At 35.6% G+C, this 17698-nt stretch overlaps 2 protein-coding genes across 2 annotated transcripts; one reads left to right on the top strand and one right to left on the bottom strand.

Moving 5' to 3' along the window:
• Positions 1 to 1700: 1700 nt before the first annotated feature.
• LOC125862747 (calcineurin B-like protein 3) lies at positions 1701 to 9848 on the top strand. The gene is made up of 10 exons (XM_049542884.1): positions 1701 to 1813; positions 3356 to 3437; positions 3544 to 3692; positions 4057 to 4139; positions 4304 to 4363; positions 4679 to 4787; positions 4861 to 4913; positions 5127 to 5207; positions 9351 to 9463; positions 9571 to 9848. The coding sequence occupies exons 3-10, from the start codon at positions 3575 to 3577 to the stop codon at positions 9626 to 9628; spliced, it is 675 nt and encodes a 224-aa protein (XP_049398841.1). The 5' UTR covers positions 1701 to 1813; positions 3356 to 3437; positions 3544 to 3574; the 3' UTR covers positions 9629 to 9848.
• A 1328-nt stretch (positions 9849 to 11176) lies between these two features.
• LOC125863370 (heat shock cognate protein 80-like) lies at positions 11177 to 14571 on the bottom strand. Its single transcript, XM_049543559.1, has 3 exons — positions 14372 to 14571; positions 13359 to 13500; positions 11177 to 13258 (listed from the first exon to the last, which is right to left on the bottom strand). The coding sequence occupies exons 1-3, from the start codon at positions 14492 to 14494 to the stop codon at positions 11424 to 11426; spliced, it is 2100 nt and encodes a 699-aa protein (XP_049399516.1). The 5' UTR covers positions 14495 to 14571; the 3' UTR covers positions 11177 to 11423.
• Positions 14572 to 17698: the final 3127 nt, after the last annotated feature.

The raw sequence follows: 17698 nt of genomic DNA, 5'->3' as shown, positions 1-17698 counted from the left end.
AAAAATGCATTGGCTTATTCAAGGATTTGATTTGTGATTGGAAAGATCTCATGATGTTTAAGAATGATTTTTAAATAGCTAACCATGAGAAAAGTCACGAAATCACCGTCTTGGAACAAGTCCGCGACGCGGAAGTGTTTCTAAATAAATGGTCGGGAAATTAATTTTGAGAAAGAGGAGTCCGCGTCTTAACCGCGATGCGGAGAAACCTTTTATTCACTGAGGGAACAGGTCCACGACGCGGACCTGGAACCTGTTCCTTGTCCGACTTTTTCCTTCTTCGTTTTCCAATCCTGAGCTAGGAGTTATGGTCGTTTGAAGTTGACCATAAGCTCACTTTAATTTGCTTAAAATTTTCCAGATTTCCTTATACATTCCAAAAATAACTATTCCCAGATTTTAAACTTCCTTCTAGTTCTTTCTAGTTGCGAGATGTTACATTAATGTAACGTGCGCCTAATTTTGGTATTTTGCTCTTAGGCTAACATTAATTTCACTAAAAATAAGAAAAATATCACACAAACCCCGTAAAGTTATAATGCTAATAATGTTAAGTGGACAAGTTTGAAGGAATTTTAGGCATTTTTCCTTTCGAATGAACAACATAAGAAAAAAATATGAGAAGGATTCGCTTAGGAAGGTGCTTTCTAAATTCAGTGGCGGACCTATGTTGCACATGATGGGTGCTTAAGCACCCATTGCCTTTTGTGACAATGTTATTATTTATATACAACGTATTAGTTGAGCACCCATTCAATGTAGCAATTTTCGAGCTAAAAATAGTTGAGCACCTACGATATAAATTTTTTGGATTCGCCACTGTTCCTAATTGATGTTCATACATCATGCCTGATTGAATTAGCTTATTTTAGACATTTTAAAACACTTTTATAATGTTTGAATAAATAAAATATTTCAAAGCTTAAATAACAAAAATAAAAAAATAAAGTTATAATGCCTACTACTAGAGTCTAGAGGTATCAAATACGCGGGTTGGGTTGAAATTGAAAATATTAAAATGGGTTGAAATAAAAGTTGGGTTGATTTCTGACCCGCCCAAGTTTACTTTGGGCTCAGATGGGCTTAAAAGCGGATTGAGTCTTGACCCACCCAATTTGATATGTTTAATCTCAATAATTTTAATATATTGTTATTTAAGTCTTATAATCACAATTTGAATTTCAACTTAATAATATTTTTTAAATTTTTTTACAAATGGATAGATAAATCTTAAAAGATATAAAATAGATAGTAATTCATATCTTCAATATAGTAACATAAAGAGTCTTAAAATAGATTGAAATTGAAGATTAAATTAGACTCACTTGAGAATTCTTTTAAAATGGGTTAAGACTTGATGAGTTAAGATTGAACCCAATTCTTCAAATTATCTTAAGCTCAACCATTAAAATTATGGACGGATTACCTNCTCGACTTGATTCGTCTCAAAACTGCACTGAATTCACATCTCTGAAGGTAGTATAGCCGTATTTGTGAAGAAAATTGTGAGCAAGAAGTGGCGAGAGAAAATCGCACCAACGAGAGAAAATCGTAGCGGCGAGAGAAAATTGGGAGCGAAAGATGGAAAGGACGAAGTGAATTTGATTTAATTCAGCCAAATTGTCATATATGATTAAAAAAATAATGTTGACAAATATAGTAAATATTTTTTAAAAAGTATACTGGTAAGTGATTTACCCAAAGAAAAAGGAGGAGTGGCCCATATTTTGCATTTGCTTCACCGTCAAATTCATCATTATTTTTAGTCGCTTCTCCTTCGTCTCCTCTCTTGTTCATCATCTCCTCTCCTCAGGTAAATCATTCTTCTCCTTCGATTATCTACAAATCTCGATTTTATTAGTGATATCGAATTCAAATTCCGATGTATTAATGTATTCTCTTCGATTATTAGATCTGTTTGCTAATCTGTGGTTTGATTATTTCTTCAATTTTAGGTTTTATATATCGAATTTGGTGATTTTATTAGTTTATTGTTTGGCTAAAGTTATTTCAGAATCTGTTGCACCGTTGGGAAGTTGAGTGTATAGTGATTAGTGAAGTTTAAGGAATTGTGATAAGGTAAACAAATGTGATTTGGACGAATTTTACTTGAGGTGCTATCCTTTTTAATTTGTACAACTTTTAATAATGGTTCTATTACTATATAACATTAAAGAATGATTATACACTTTAATTCTTAGAGAATTGATTGAAAAATTGATATAAGATGTGGTTTTTCGAGTTTTGTTAATGTCCGTTGCCTTTTCGTTGGGGCATGCTATCATTGTTAAGTTTCTGCATTTGGAAGTAGTGGCAGGCCTAGGGTTTTGAAGTCATGGGTGATCGTGGGGAAGAGATTCCTAAGAGGAGGAAAAAGAATGAGTTTTGTTGTGATGTGAGACTAGACTAAAGTTCCATTTGTTAAAAAGGAAAAAAATATATATTCTATTTTGGGAACAAGGTTGGGAAATTGGGAAAGAAAGTACAAAAAGGAAAAGTGAAAGTAAAAAAGAAAGCAAATAAATAGCAAGAAAGGAAAAAAAATGCATTGGCTTATTTAAGAGGAGAAATGTAGAGGGTAGACCTATTATTCACTGTGTTTCGAACCTTGCATAACTGGCCTTTGTGATTTATCAGTTGTTAAAAAGGAAATCCATCAGCTTAAAAGAGAATAACTGTGTGAAGCTATTTCAGCACTCACCACAAGCATTTTGTAGCCCAGGACCTCGGATGTTGATCAGCTAGCACATCCGTTTTTCACAATTCTGAGTGCTCACTCTATTTTTATATAGCTTTGTTCTTGATCAATTATGCAAATATATTGAATGTGATAAAAATTCATGGGTGCTCAAGGATCTAGTTGCGTCTACCCCTACATTGCAGCGTCATTACCTAGTGAAGCGCAAGGATGTTATAATCTGAAATTTACTGTTCATGTATAATAATCATAAAGTTATATTCCTAAGATATTATGCTTATTGGGACTAGAGTATATAATTACCTAGCAAGAAGTGTTCTGACAACTTTGAAGAAATTGCATAGTTATTTCTGCTCTTATTCTCATCTAGAGATATCATTCTACCTCTATGTATTACAACAATGGCTACAGGAGGAAACAAGTCTAAGCCAAATTGAAGTTAGGTTCAAACCTTTGCTCTTTGTTTTTTTTGTTTTTGATCAGTAGGCTCAAAACTTTATTTTATGATGACATTAGTTAGCAGATATTTAACTTGCATGTCAAGAGGACAGATTGAGAGGGCTCTTGCTTTATTATTTTCCTTTTTCCTTTGTTGTTTGTTTGTTTTAAGGGGTTGTTCATAGACCTACATGTATATTGACATGGGTTTCCTGTCAGACAAATAGCTTGAAATTGATCATCTTCAGAAACTTTTAGCATTTTACATTCACTAAGGACGATAACAGAGAATGGTCAAAAGGTTAGTTCCATTTGTTTGTTTGTTCATTTTCTATAATTTTCTCACGACACAAATGACCAATCCAAATGGCCTTCCCACCCCTCAACTGTTGTTTTCGGTTGACCAGATATGGAGCGTTTTGAAGCAGGAATTATACCATGTTGCAGTGCCTAGAGGGGATCAAGCATTTAGGTGCCTCTCTGTCTAAATGTTGTGATCTGGACAGACAATCAACAGCCTTTGAAGATCCAGAGATCCTTGCACGAGAGACAGTTTGTATGCTATTGGAACACATCTGTTAACATTTAATTTCTGCTATTTGAAAACATAGAAAGAAAGATGAACCAAAAGCAATGCTTGTCTGGTTGCAAGTTTGTCTTTTTTATGATGGCGTCATCTGGAAATCTGTATTTGCATTTTGAAGATTGTGTTCTTTTATATAAAAAGCAAAAACTTGATTTATTTTTGCATTATTCGTTATGTTGTTTTTGATGTCATATTCTGTCATAAAGGTATTGGGGCAAGGAGTTGGAATATAAAAATTTGATATATGAGTGCCCTAATTTATATTGTTGGTCATATTGACTTTCAACTAACGTAAATAATGTTATAAACCTATATAATCTCATTCTTATTGCAGTTAGCGTCAGTGAGATTGAAGCTCTCTATGAGCTTTTTAAGAAGATTAGCAGTGCAGTGGTTGATGATGGGCTGATCAACAAGGTTTGTGTTTCATCCTTTCTTAACTACAACTTTGGGAAATAGCACCATTGTGTTTGAGATATAGGTATTCTAGCATTTAAACTCTTCTTTGGGTTTCTTGCATGAAATTTTATTCAATCTTGGGTCCAAATGCATTGATTTTTGAGGCTATTACTAAACTGTAGGAAGAATTTCAATTGGCACTATTCAAGACGAACAAAAAGGAAAGTTTGTTTGCAGATAGGGTACGTTCTCCTTGCTAACTACATTAATCTTTTCATTTTGCTTTGGTTATTACAAATTTTGGTAGAGCAAAGGACGTTGCTTCCTGCATATTAGATCAACTAGTAATATCATTATTAAAATCACAATTACTATTTCCTAAGCAGATGAAGTTGCAGTAGTAGTTCTTTTAATGGGTTATTTCTAAAGGATTCAAGTATATTAAGTATCAATTTACTTGTTCAATCACCATGTATAATACATTATTTTAGTTTTAAGGTTAAAGGATAAATAGCTCAGCGTTTTATCTCTTCCTACTTGGACTTATTTAATTGTAGGTATTTGACTTATTTGACACAAAGCACAATGGAATCTTGGGTTTTGAGGAGTTTGCTCGTGCCCTCTCTGTTTTCCATCCAAATGCTCCTATTGATGATAAGATTGAGTGTATGCAAGTTGCTTAACTATGTCAATAGTGTCACTTTGTGTAATCCTGCTTCTAATGGTATTTCTATTGTAGTTTCTTTTCAGCTATACGATCTCAAGCAACAAGGCTTCATTGAGAGGCAAGAGGTAAGCTTATCTCTCATAAGGTGAAACAGTTACTTTCACTTATGAACGCAAATCTGTTGTAATATTTTGATCGCTCATATGTTTTTTCTACTTTTTAGATGCTCTAGTCAGTAGCTCTAGTTAGGGTTAACTCAACATGTCTTGGAAATTTTATTTCACATTTGATGCATTTCCAGGAATGCTTGACATGATAATAGTTTGGTCTCTATGCAGGTGAAGCAAATGGTGGTTGCTACCCTTGCTGAATCTGGTATGAATCTATCAGATGATGTTATTGAGAGCATAATCGATAAGGTGCTTCATCAATCTACATTTAGATACCTCTGTTAGCATATCTTTCATTTTGAATTGAAGGAGTGGCTCTCCTGTTTACATGTACACTGAGGCAGTAGTACTTCCGTTTCTTGGTTGTCTCCTTTGCTATCTATCTTTGTTAGTTTAGTTCCATTGGAGTTTGTCATTTTCAAGGATGATTTCTTGGTGACTTGGACCTACAGGAAAAGAAGCACCACCAATCCTGTGTGGTTTCTTCAAGGATGATGTCTTGATAATGGACCTAAAGGAAACAAAGCACCCCTAGTTCCTAGTGTGTAACATAACATGAAAACATACTTTCTTAGGAGCGAATTCTTTTTTATGGTATGGGTAATTAGTTGGTCGGCAACTGATATAAGAGATCACGTGGAGGAGACTTTAACAGCCATTTTGGACAGGCAGGTTCACAAATTGAGGTCGAAAGAGCTTTATTTGGTTAAAATGTTGTGGAGGAACCATCCACACGAGGAGGCAACTTCAGAGATCCAGGGTATGCAGCTCACAGCCGTTTGAAACATCATGTATACTTCTTAGTCCGTTCAAGGATGAACGAGAGCTTAAGTGGCAGAGAATGTAATAACCTTATATTATTGATATATATATATAATTCATGAGATGTAGAATTATTAAGCCGTCAGTGGGCCTAATTTACTATTTTACTTGTTAGTTGGGTAATGAAGTAATTTGGACAATAAATAAGAGTGAAAAAGTTGGCTAGGCACACATCCATCCTTTTTGGCCTACATATTAGGACCTAGGGTGAAGTGAAAGAGTAAAAGAGGACTTGGTTCATTAGCTAATGCATGGAAATAGAGTGCTTTGGAAGCAGCCAATGGTGTACTGTAACGGGAAATACAATTGTTACCATTTCAATTTGGTTAACTTATCATTTGGATGGAGAGTTCTTGTGGAAAAAAAATCCTAGTATCAGGTGTATATACATATACACTCTCAACCACCAATGTAACTTGAAAATGGTATCATGACCCATCAACAAACTTAATCACCTTTCTCCCTATCGGTAGGGACCAAATGAGGTGCACAACGAGCCTGATCAGTGAATGTAGCATCATTCTTACCCACATTCCTTCTCTACTCAAACTGTTGCTGCCTCTCCTCACACCGACTCTGTGGAATTAACTTATCCATGAATAAGGCCACAAACTCGCTCCAAGTGAGCAGTGGACATCCAGCTAGCCTACCTCTCTGATAAGAAACCAACCAAGATTCAGCTATGCCAGATCACAGAAAGGCAGCAAGGCTACCACATGTGAATCTCTAATTCCCATAGTAGGAAGGTTCTTCTCTCTCAACTTCTGGGCTGTTATAGTAAATGGAGTGTTATCAAACTCTGGAGGAAAGAATTTCATAAAGACTTCATCTTCCTCAGTCCTCACATGATCATCACCAGCAGCAGTAGAAGGTCCTGTTCCACCTCACATTATCACAAATTGGGGAGTACCATAGGAATAGGAATCACAGTCTCAATAGATGGAAAAGGCTGCTGACCCACATGAATAGCAACATGAATCTGAGCATCAATAGAAGCATGTCCCTCTATAGAAGCTGGTGGTGTTGGCACCTCAACTGGTCTAGGAGAATAAGACTCCATAACTTCAATGGTCTCACTACTACATCCACCGGAAGAGTAATGGTAGGACCAGGAACTGTAGTCTGTACGTGAATATCCTATGCCTCAAGTACCACAGGCTGTGCTACTCTAGCTCGCCCACCAGTTGTGGGCTTACATCCAATAGACCTAACAGACGTGGTCTAGTCTGAGCTCTCGGCCTACGACACGCCCTAGGCATAACTTGCACCAATGGTGCCTCCTCTAGTTCTCTCATGGACGATCTTGTTCTCATAATGTATGATGAAGATATTTAGGATTAGATCTTAATTCATACTCTTCTACCACAGGAGATATAAATGAATGAAGGGAAACTTTCCTAAAATGCCCCTATAGCTTCCTGTTTTTTAAACATAGCTGACAACATATCCATAAACAAGACACTGGCCCTTAAGCCACAGGAGTATAAAGCCTAAATTTTGATACCAAGCTCTCGATTTTATATCCAATTTAATAAGTTCAATCATTACCTTAATCATTTGTTCTCAAGTCAGTGCCAAGACTTAATGCTAACTGTATCATTTCAATGCAATTAAATACACTATTGTTGGATAAAAAAAAGAAACTAATATATATACCTAATACTTGGATTTTCTCCACAATAGCTCCCCACACAAATAACATTTTTTTTTTATAACCGAGAAATCTGTCTGGGACCCACCCTTTGGACCAATCACAACCTTCTAAACTCGGTGGATAATGGGCCTGCCCCTCTACCCTTCTTCACTTAAATACTAGACTTCGCTTTGCGTGGTGTGGGGATTGAACCTGCGACTTAAGCCATAAATCCTCCACCTTTTCGCCACTCGAGCTAGGCCTTGGGGGCCACACAAATAACATGTTAACCAAATTAAAATAGTAGCAATTGTATTTCCCGTTCCGTTGGCTGCTTCGAAAGCCCTCCCTCTCTATGCATTAGCTAATGAATCAAGTCCTCTATTAGGTGCCGTTTGTCCATAAATATTTCCAAGTATATTTAGGAAAAAACTTGGGAAATAGTGTTTGGCCTTACAACTTGCCATTATTTGGAAAAAAAATTTGGCAAACAATTCAAATTCCCAAATACTAGGAAAAACTAGTATTTGGGCCAAATTCTAGAAAAAACTAGTATTTGGGCCAAATTCTATTATATGGGAAATTTTAAAAATTACCCCAAACTTTTGTCCTCGTATCCGAGTATGGAAATTTTAAAAATTACCCTTTACTTTTGTCTATTTAGAGATGAATGAACAGTTACTAAGAGTTCTTTAAATCCACTGGGGTTAAGTTCAAGTGGTTAAGGTCTAGGGACTTGTGACCTAGGTCGCATTCGAGCCACGTGTCATGCGAATTAAACCTGGAATTTAAGTGGAGAAGAGTGGAGGGGCATACTCATTATCTACGAATTTTGAAGGTTATGGTAGGTTCTAAGGGTTTGGCCCAAATGAATTTCTTGGTCATTAAAAGGGATCTAAGGAAAACTATGGACAGACCCATGGATAGATCAGATTCGTCTGAGCAACCTTTTCCTGATTTCCACAGTGTTTTATTTAATCGGCAGGCATTAATTGCTGAATGCACTGGATATGTTGTTTTTGTTGCATACTTGCATTAATTGTTGTTGCAGACGAATGAATAAGCAGAAGGTAAATTTTAGGAGAAATTCTTTGAATGTTAGATTGAAAGAAAAGCACACTAACTGAGGAATACTGAAGGAGCAAAGACCCCACTTAAACATGATATGCTTAATCTGGAATGGTGCTTAGAATGATGAATTATCAATTAGGTCCTAGAATACTAGTAAGCAGATCGTTGAATGTAAAAGATAGCTGGCCATCAATCAACTCCTAGAATACTATTAGACATTTGATTTGTTGTATAAAGAGCTGATATATAGCATACAATTTGATACAAAATAAATATTGTTTGCTATATGAAGGTCGTTTTGTTCTTTTAGTAGTTTTAATCGATGTATTATTAATACTCGCATTCTTATTTCGCATGCTATTTTACATAAAACTATACGTAGATACCCGCATAACTTAAATGTGTATTAGTTATGCAAAAAAGAAAAACATGAAGCAATTAGATCCCGATATGGGGATTATTTCTTCCCATTTCGTAACCAGACGACAACTAATTTTACACATGTTGCAATAGAAATACGGATGTGATGTAAATATTTTTTGTGCACTTCTTGAGTTCTTTCAAATCTAAAGTGAATCAAGGTCCTCTTTTCCTATATATATATTAGCACCTTCTTGGTGCATATCTATGAAATATTACTTATAATACAAACATAGATGGAAAGAAGAAAAGGCATGGAACTATCTGCAATGTGGTTGGGATTTGCTCATCTTTTTGAGTAGTGTTTTGGTCAAAATTGAATTATATAATATGCAAATGGATCTGGAGGCTAACTTCTAGTTCATCTTTCTGTCCCCAATTTTTATTCCGATGGTAGATGTTTTCTCATGAATTTCTGTTTAACTAATGTTTCTCTTCTTCGTCAGACTTTTGAAGAAGCTGATACTAAACATGATGGAAAGATTGACAAGGAGGAATGGAGAAATTTGGTCTTGCAACATCCTTCACTTTTGAAGAACATGACCCTTCAATATCTCAAGTGAGTGGCATTCTGAAAATTGACATTACTCTATATATTATCATGTTTTCAAATTGTGATATTGTTCATGGCGTTGATTGATTCAATAATATTCCTCATTCAAACAGGGACATTACGACTACATTCCCAAGCTTTGTCTTTCATTCGAGAGTTGAGGATACCTGATTTGGCATACACATGCTGGAGTAGTTTAGGGAACTACCTTTACCATTTTTTTTTCCTGTTATGTTTGGGAAAAACTAGACAGTTTATGGATGTGGATGTCTGGATACTGTTCGTTGCTGCCCTGTTTCAAAATTTGAATATTTTCTTGATTTGTTATTCATTTTGAGTGTAGTGGTTCAGTATTTTGTTGCGCTAGTAATAATGTCTGATTTCCCGTTCAGCTTTGTTGTCTATGCTTGTAATTGGTTCACAGTCCATGTTGGCTTCAGTAAGATTTTATCTTTTAGGTCTTTAGATTTGTGCAGTTATTGTTTTGAGAAAAAAGAAATCATAATTTAGGCCAAAATTAGGCTAAGTGGTCATTAATTATTACTGGCAACTCCCAATTTATATTAATGTAGATGAGTAACTTGTTATACGTGTTGAATTATGAATTGTAGTGAAACTGGTCATATCTACAAGTACAGAATGGCATAATCAACTTTTCAGTTTATAGACGTTATGATTATAGTCTTGAAATCTTTAGGATCTTAAGTTTTGTGACTGCCAACCAACCATTCACTTGTAATTGTTGGTACTGATAACAATAGCACTCTCATATTTGTATATCTTCTCTTCAAATATTGTTAGTATTTGTATCTCTTGTTAGAGAAGTGATTGATTTTACTGGATATTCTTGTATAAGCTACATGATGTGTATTTTTCTCTTTTGAAATAGGTTTCATACACAGCTCTTGCATCTTTTTCTCTTTGTTTGGACTCTTATGCTTTCTCCTTTTCCACTATTGTTTGTATATCTTTATTAGAATCTGTCCATTTTGTACTTTTTTCTTATAATGAAGCTGTGTCTTACCCCCACTCAACAAAATTGTTAGAAACTTGGTCTTGTAAAAGCTTAATCTTGACTAGTTGAATTTAACACTAAAAAGTAAAAACTACATCCCCATCCTTCCGAAACACCTAGTGTTTGCCTCAATATTTTTTAGTCTTAAGACTATTCAAAGGTAGTTTCTAAATAATATCAACTCTTCTCTTTTATTATATTTTATCCCTTGCTCCATGAATACACATTTCAGTTAGAGATCAACAAGTCATTCTAATCACCTGACTGTGCTGCAAGATAAGTTGGAAAACATTCAATGGTTTACCACTTACCACCCACGGACAATTACCATGATAGCCATAAATATTACCTTTATACAGCTAAAGATTACATAAGAATTTGAAATAACAGGCACCCCAATACCTAAACACTATTAATAAATTTGCATTTGAAGAGAGAATGGGTAGGGAGCAACTATGGTCGCCCCTTAAAACTTGCCAAATTGAATATAGCAAAACAAGTAAATATCTCAATTCTTGTCTGATACTTTTCCCTCGTCTTCGACAAGGTCCTGAACTTGCTGCTCAACATAGGAAACATCCATATCAGTGCAAACAAGAATTAGAGAGTGAGTACAATTTCCAATCAAATCCAACAATTGACAAAGAGAACAAAACAAAAAAAAATTTCAGACCACTTTGTCATGACCAATCCTATAAAGCATATTGCAAGCTAACATGGCAGACATCCATAGAAGAATGCAAAAAGCAATTATGCAAAGTACAGAATCTATAGTCACATAAAACGTTGTAACAAAATGAGCCAATGAATACTACCCTACAATGCAGTAAAAACAAAACATAAAAACTTAAATCATATCATGTCCAGCTGGTGGAGCCGAGTAAAAAAAAAAAAAACTACTGGGGTTAAGGGCTTTCATAATAATCAAAACAAAACACTGGTGTCCTAGATTTAGTCAACTTCCTCCATCTTGCTGCCCTCGGCATCAGCTTCAGGATCCTCCAATGCTGGCATGTCAGCTTCAGCATCTCCACTATCCTCATCAATACTCAGACCAAGTTTCAACATCCTGTGAATTCTGTTGCCAAATGTGTTTGGCTCATCAAGGCTGAAACCTGAGGTGAGAAGAGCAGTCTCAAACAACAATAGAACCAAATCCTTGACGGACTTGTCATTCTTGTCAGCATCAGCTCTCTTCCTGAGCTCATCCATGATGGCATTCTCGGGATTGATCTCCATGGTCTTCTTGCTAGACATGTATCCAGCCATGCTAGAGTCCCTGAGAGCTTGTGCCTTCATAATTCTCTCCATGTTGGCAGTCCAACCATATTCTCCAGTAACCAAGCAGCAAGGAGAATCCACAACACGGTCAGAGACTACCACTTTCTCAACCTTGTCACCTAGAACATCCTTAATCACCTTGCACAGACCCTCAAACTTCTCCTTTAGTTCTTCATGCTTTTTCTTCTCATCTTCAGTCTCCTCAAGCTTGAGGCCTTCCTTGGTAGCAGAAACAAGCTTCTTACCCTCAAATTCCTTCAATTGACCAATTGAATACTCATCAATAGCATCAACCATGTAAAGAACCTCATAACCCTTCTTCTTCAGCTTCTCAAGGAAGGGTGAGTTCTCAACGGCCTTCTTGCTCTCACCAGTAATGTAGTAAATATCATTCTGGCCTTCTTTCATCCTGGTTACATAGTCCTTCAAGCTGGTCATCTCATCACCACTTTTGGTGGAGTGATATCTCAGCAGTTCAGCAAACTTAGACCTGTTCTGTGAATCCTCATGGATACCAAGCTTGAGGTTCTTTGAGAAGGCTTCATAGAACTTGTCATAGTCTTCTTTGTTTTCAGCAATTTCAAAGAATAGCTCAATGCACTTCTTTACCAAGTTTTTGCGAATAACCTTCAGGATCTTATTCTGCTGTAACATCTCTCTAGAGATGTTGAGGGGAAGGTCCTCGGAATCCACAATACCCTTCACAAAGCTCAAATATTCAGGAATCAATTCCTCACAGTTATCCATGATGAACACACGGCGAACATAGAGCTTGATATTGTTGGGCTTCTTCTTGGTGTCAAAGAGGTCAAAAGGAGCTCTCTTTGGAATAAAAAGAACAGCCTTGAACTCCAGCTGACCCTCAACAGAGAAGTGCTTGACAGCCAAATGCTCTTCCCAATCATTTGTCAGGCTCTTGTAGAATGCAGCATACTCCTCTTTTGTGATCTCCTCAGGCTTCCTCATCCATATGGGCTTCTGCTTATTCACCAATGACCACTCATTAGAGACTTCCTTAATTTTCTTCTTTTTCTTCTCTTCCTTCTCCTTTTCTTCATCAACCTCCTCTACCTTTCCTTCCTCGTCTTTCTTCTCCTCTTCGTCCTCATCATCAGAGATTTCCTTTTCTATGGTCTTCTCAACCCACAAAGAGATTGGATAGCTGATGAACTCAGAATGCTTCTTAATCAGGTCCTTGAGCCTTCGCTCTTCAAGGTATTCAAGTTGGTCCTCCTTGAGGAAGAGGGTAATTTTGGTACCCCTGCCAAGGTCCTCACCAGATGTATCTCTTGTAACAGTGAATGAACCACCAGCTTGAGATTCCCAAACATATTGTTCATCATCATTGTGCTTTGTGGTCACAACAACCCTTTCAGCGACCAAGTAAGCAGAGTAGAAACCAACACCAAATTGCCCAATCATGCTTACATCAGCACCAGCAGCAATGGCCTCCATAAATTCCTTGGTGCCAGACCTAGCAATTGTACCAAGGTTGTTCACAAGATCTGCAAATGAAACAAACAAGATTAGTATTTATCAGTCAAATTAGAGAAGATTAGTATCAAGTAAAAGTACAAAAGCTTCCACAGGGGTATGCTAACTTACCAGCCTTTGTCATACCAACACCACTGTCAATGATTGTGAGGGTATTGTTGGTCTTATCGGGGATGATGTGAATGAAAAGTTCAGGTTGAGCATCTAGCTTGCTCTTGTCAGTCAAACTCTGAAAACGGATCTTGTCCAGTGCCTGCAATTTTTATACCCAAATAATAATTATATACTTCATTACCTGAGATATCTGATGATAATACAATGACATAGAGACAATCTATGCTACTCGGACTCCATGTTCCAAAAATACACTACTTTTGGAGGATCAAACACACCCATCAGCATTTTTAAAGTGACCAAGCAACATAGGAGACAACCACAACTCGTTACAATTATCAAGGAATCACCAAGACAATCATAAATTTGACTGATTTGGGTACCATACAAGAATTTACTAACTCATATCATTAAGCAAATGACACTAATGGATCATGTTAAAATTGAACACATTAGCAATTTTGGGTTATTGTATAGAACTGTAACAGTCATACCAAACCCCCAATACTACTGGGTATTTGAAAAACTCTGAACAGAAAACCTGGAACAACAAAATTGCTTCGTTAATCCAAAAACTCTCCTTTATATACAACTCCCATTCTCAAAACTAACCAAAACTGCATCAAATCTTATGATATACATTTGTTCGTCATCTAATTCTTGATGAATTTCTACACAACAATAACACGTCTCTAGAATTTTGCATAATCATCCACCAATCCATATATTTACAAAACAAATACTATATATACATAAGAAACGCACATCTGCAGGCAACAACATCAGGAATAACAGAACAAACATTATGATACATTCAGCATCTATCCCATCACAAACCAAAGCATCAAATCAAATAACAAATAACAAATAACGAAACAGTACTTCAGGCTACAACCACTAAATTCATCAAACCACCTAGGCATGAACATGAACATGAACATTACGGACATATTTAGTGTATTCACATTTAAAAGTACATAAAAACACCAAAATCATAAGAAAATACTCACATCAGAAGAGTTACTAATGAGTTCCCTGAGAAAGATCTCTTTGTTACTGTAAAAAGTATTGATGATGAGACTCAAAAGCTGGTTGATCTCAGCTTGGAAAGCAAACGTCTCTGCCTCCGCCATTTTTGTGTGATCTACAATGGTGTTGAGAGATTCGTAGAGTGAGATGAAAGAGAAAGAGATGGAGATGGAAGTTACAGGGAGAGTATAGCGAGTTTATATAATAGGGTTTGTTAGGGTTTCTAGATCCTTCTATTTGGCTTTTTTTTAGCATGATTTCCTCCCCTTCAAGTTTTCAAAATATTTTTTCCACAGGAGGGGCGGCTTTTTTATGTATTCACATGTTGTGGACCACTCATTTTATTTCTTTCTTTATATAAAGGAAAAGTCGAAATTGCCCCTTTACTATTCGACAACGACGGAGGGGCACTTTTGTCCTTGTAAAAAAATGAGTCGTTTTAAGCTCTTGTTGTGATAAAAGTGGGTCATTTATGTCTTTAAAGGACCGTTTCGTAGGGATTATTAGGAGAAATAATTCATATATTACTATTATTTAGGAGTATTATATTTGGTAGTTCATATATATATACACGCTTATAGTATCATTGACAAATGACTAATTTTTGAACTAATAATCTTAATGATACTACAACAATATACATATACTCTTATAGTATCATTGATTAATTAGTAATTTCTAAACAAGAAACTTTAATGATACCACAACAATATACATATATTTTTATAGTATCATTGCATAATGAGTAATTTCTTAACAAGAAACCTTAATGATACTAATACCGTGTGTGTATATATGTGTGTGTGTTGATTTAGTATCAGTTAAGCGAAATTATCAGCCTTAATTATACCAATACAATATATGATATTGATTTAGTATTAGTTAAACGAAATTATCAGCCTTAATAATACCAATACAGTATATGATATTGATTTAGTATCAGTTAAGTGAAAATTATCAGCCTTAATGAATGAGGGGTATGGGTTGTAATTTTTTTTTTTTGAGAGAATGGGTATTTCTTGAATTATTTTGGATTGGGCATGAACATGTAATTATTTTGAGTTTTATGGTCCATTTATGTAGTTTTCCATTAATTTATGTAAAGACAAAAATACTCATCAAATCTTTTTAATCATTTTATTTATTTTCTTGATTTTATGTTTTATATTTGTACTAGTAAATTTATTTGAATAAATTAGCTTAAAAATTTTGTTATTTGGAGAGAGTTGTTTGTTGCTAAATAAATTCAATGCAAATTAATACAATATTTGAAACGTGGGTTGTTTAACATTAATTAAATATTTATATTTTGAATAATTTATAAAATTGCATACATATTAAAACTACAAGTTGCCATTTTGATGTGTAAACTTAGATGGTTTATTCAATTGTACTATAATTTACCGTCTTTTTGATTTGAAAATTCGATGATCTATTTTTTTAAATTGAAAATTGATGTTTTATGAGTGAACAATTTATCAAGATGACAATTATTTACCTTCAAATAATTCAAGTGAGAAAATAACAAACATGTCGACAAAATTATTCTTCTTCTAGCTAGTTAAAAGACCAATAATAATAATAATAATTATTGATGGTCAAAAAGCTCTGGCCAGGCGCATGTTAGTCTAATGTGCACTGGAAGTAATAACCATGGCGAGAGGGCGAGCAAAGACACAACAACCATAGGCGCAAGGGCAAGGAAAAGGACGAGCACGAGGAAGACCCAAAAGTGATCCCATTGTTACGGTTGGTAGTATGGTTAAACTTGTGCAACACCATCTGAAACTGGTTGAAGGTATTTCAACCCCAATTGCGGATGAGGGGGAGAAGATCGGTACAGATGATACCACTAGCTCGGGAGTGGTAAAGAGACTACAACTTACCCCTAATATGACAGGTTGTGAAGACTCTCAAGCTGGAGAACAAGGTGAAATCAATGGAATAGTAAAAATGACGACTGAGGTTGGGCAAGCTGAAGGGGTAACACAGAAGGGCAAAGAGAAATCAAATTCATATCCTACGACCTGGGCAAGTCTATTTCGCAATAATAGATCTGCATCGACTGGTATGTCACTCTCTTATGTTCCACCTCAAATTTTAGAAGGACATATGGTTGATCAACTGGATAAGCAGGAAGTGGTACCAGAGATCCAGAAATGAAAATGTGCGTTGATAACATATTTCCTTGGGGAAACTCCTGGGTATAATGCAATATGTAGATACATTGCAGCGAATTGGAAAACATAGAGGCTCCTAAGGTGTTTTATCATGATGAAGGCTATTACATTATCAAATTTCAGTCCATTGAGGATATGCAAGCAATATACTATACATGGCACTACTCTATTAACAATAGACCTATCATCTTGAAACAGTGGACTCCAAATTTTGATTTCAGTGTTGAGTTCCCAAGTGAAATACCTCTATGGGTGTTGTTTCCAAACTTACCAATGAACTATTGGGGATGTGGATCCCTAAGTAGAATTGCCAGTCTGGTTGGAAACCCCATTTATGCTGATGAATGTACCTCTAAGCAAACTAGGATTTCATATGCTAGAATGCTTATTGAGGTAAATGTGACTAAAGCACTGCCCACACAGGTTACTATTATGGATCCAAATGGTGAACAATATCCAAAAGGTGGAGTATGATTGGAAACTAGAATTTTGTGACAAATGTATAGGGGTAGGTCATACATGTATTAAGAAACAAGTGGCAGCACCCCAAGTACAAATGAGAAGAAGACATAAAAAAAATGTTACTCAAGTATGGAAGCATAAAGAGCCAGTGACAGAACAAGGGATCACTACTAAAAAAACAGTGAATACCGACCTAAAAATTTCCGACCTCAAATGGAGGTCGGTAATTTCCGACCTCCGGAGGTCGGTATTTACAACTAGTCGGTTTTTATGCAAAATAAGGAGGGAAAACCAAATTCCGACCTCCGGAGGTCGGAATTTTCCCGGAAAAAATAAATTACAATAAAAATACCAACCTCATGAGGTCGGTATTTTTTATATTTAATTGAGAAAATAATACCGACATCAAGAGGTCGGTTTTTATTATAATTCATTAAAAATTCCGACCTCCTGAGGTCGAAATTTTTTCTCAATTAAATATTTTATAATTCCGACTTCCGAATGTCGGTAGTATGTAATTAAAATACCGACCTCATGAGGTCGGTATTTTTATTTCATCTAATTACTATTAATTAAAGCGACATCCGGAGGTCGGTATTTTTATTTCATCTAATTTCTATTAATTAAAGCGACATCCGGAGGTCGGTATTTTTATTTCATCTAATT

The sequence above is a fragment of the Solanum stenotomum genome, chromosome 4 (assembly GCF_019186545.1).
Source record: "Solanum stenotomum isolate F172 chromosome 4, ASM1918654v1, whole genome shotgun sequence".
Classification (NCBI taxonomy): Eukaryota; Viridiplantae; Streptophyta; class Magnoliopsida; order Solanales; family Solanaceae; genus Solanum; species Solanum stenotomum.
Note: the sequence above shows the minus strand (reverse complement) of the source record. Positions and strands in the feature narration are given on the sequence as shown.

Coding starts and splice junctions, on each gene's coding strand:
- LOC125862747 (XM_049542884.1), top strand. CDS start 3,575: ATGTTGCAGTGCCTAGAGGGGATCAAGCATTTAGGTGCCTCTCTGTCT. Junction 3,693..4,056: donor CCTTGCACGAGAGACAGTTT/GTATGCTATTGG, acceptor TTCTTATTGCAG/TTAGCGTCAGTGAGATTGAA. Junction 5,208..9,350: donor TTGAGAGCATAATCGATAAG/GTGCTTCATCAA, acceptor CTTCTTCGTCAG/ACTTTTGAAGAAGCTGATAC.
- LOC125863370 (XM_049543559.1), bottom strand. CDS start 14,494: ATGGCGGAGGCAGAGACGTTTGCTTTCCAAGCTGAGATCAACCAGCTT. Junction 13,501..14,371: donor TCATTAGTAACTCTTCTGAT/GTGAGTATTTTC, acceptor TAAAAATTGCAG/GCACTGGACAAGATCCGTTT. Junction 13,259..13,358: donor TGTTGGTATGACAAAGGCTG/GTAAGTTAGCAT, acceptor TTTCATTTGCAG/ATCTTGTGAACAACCTTGGT.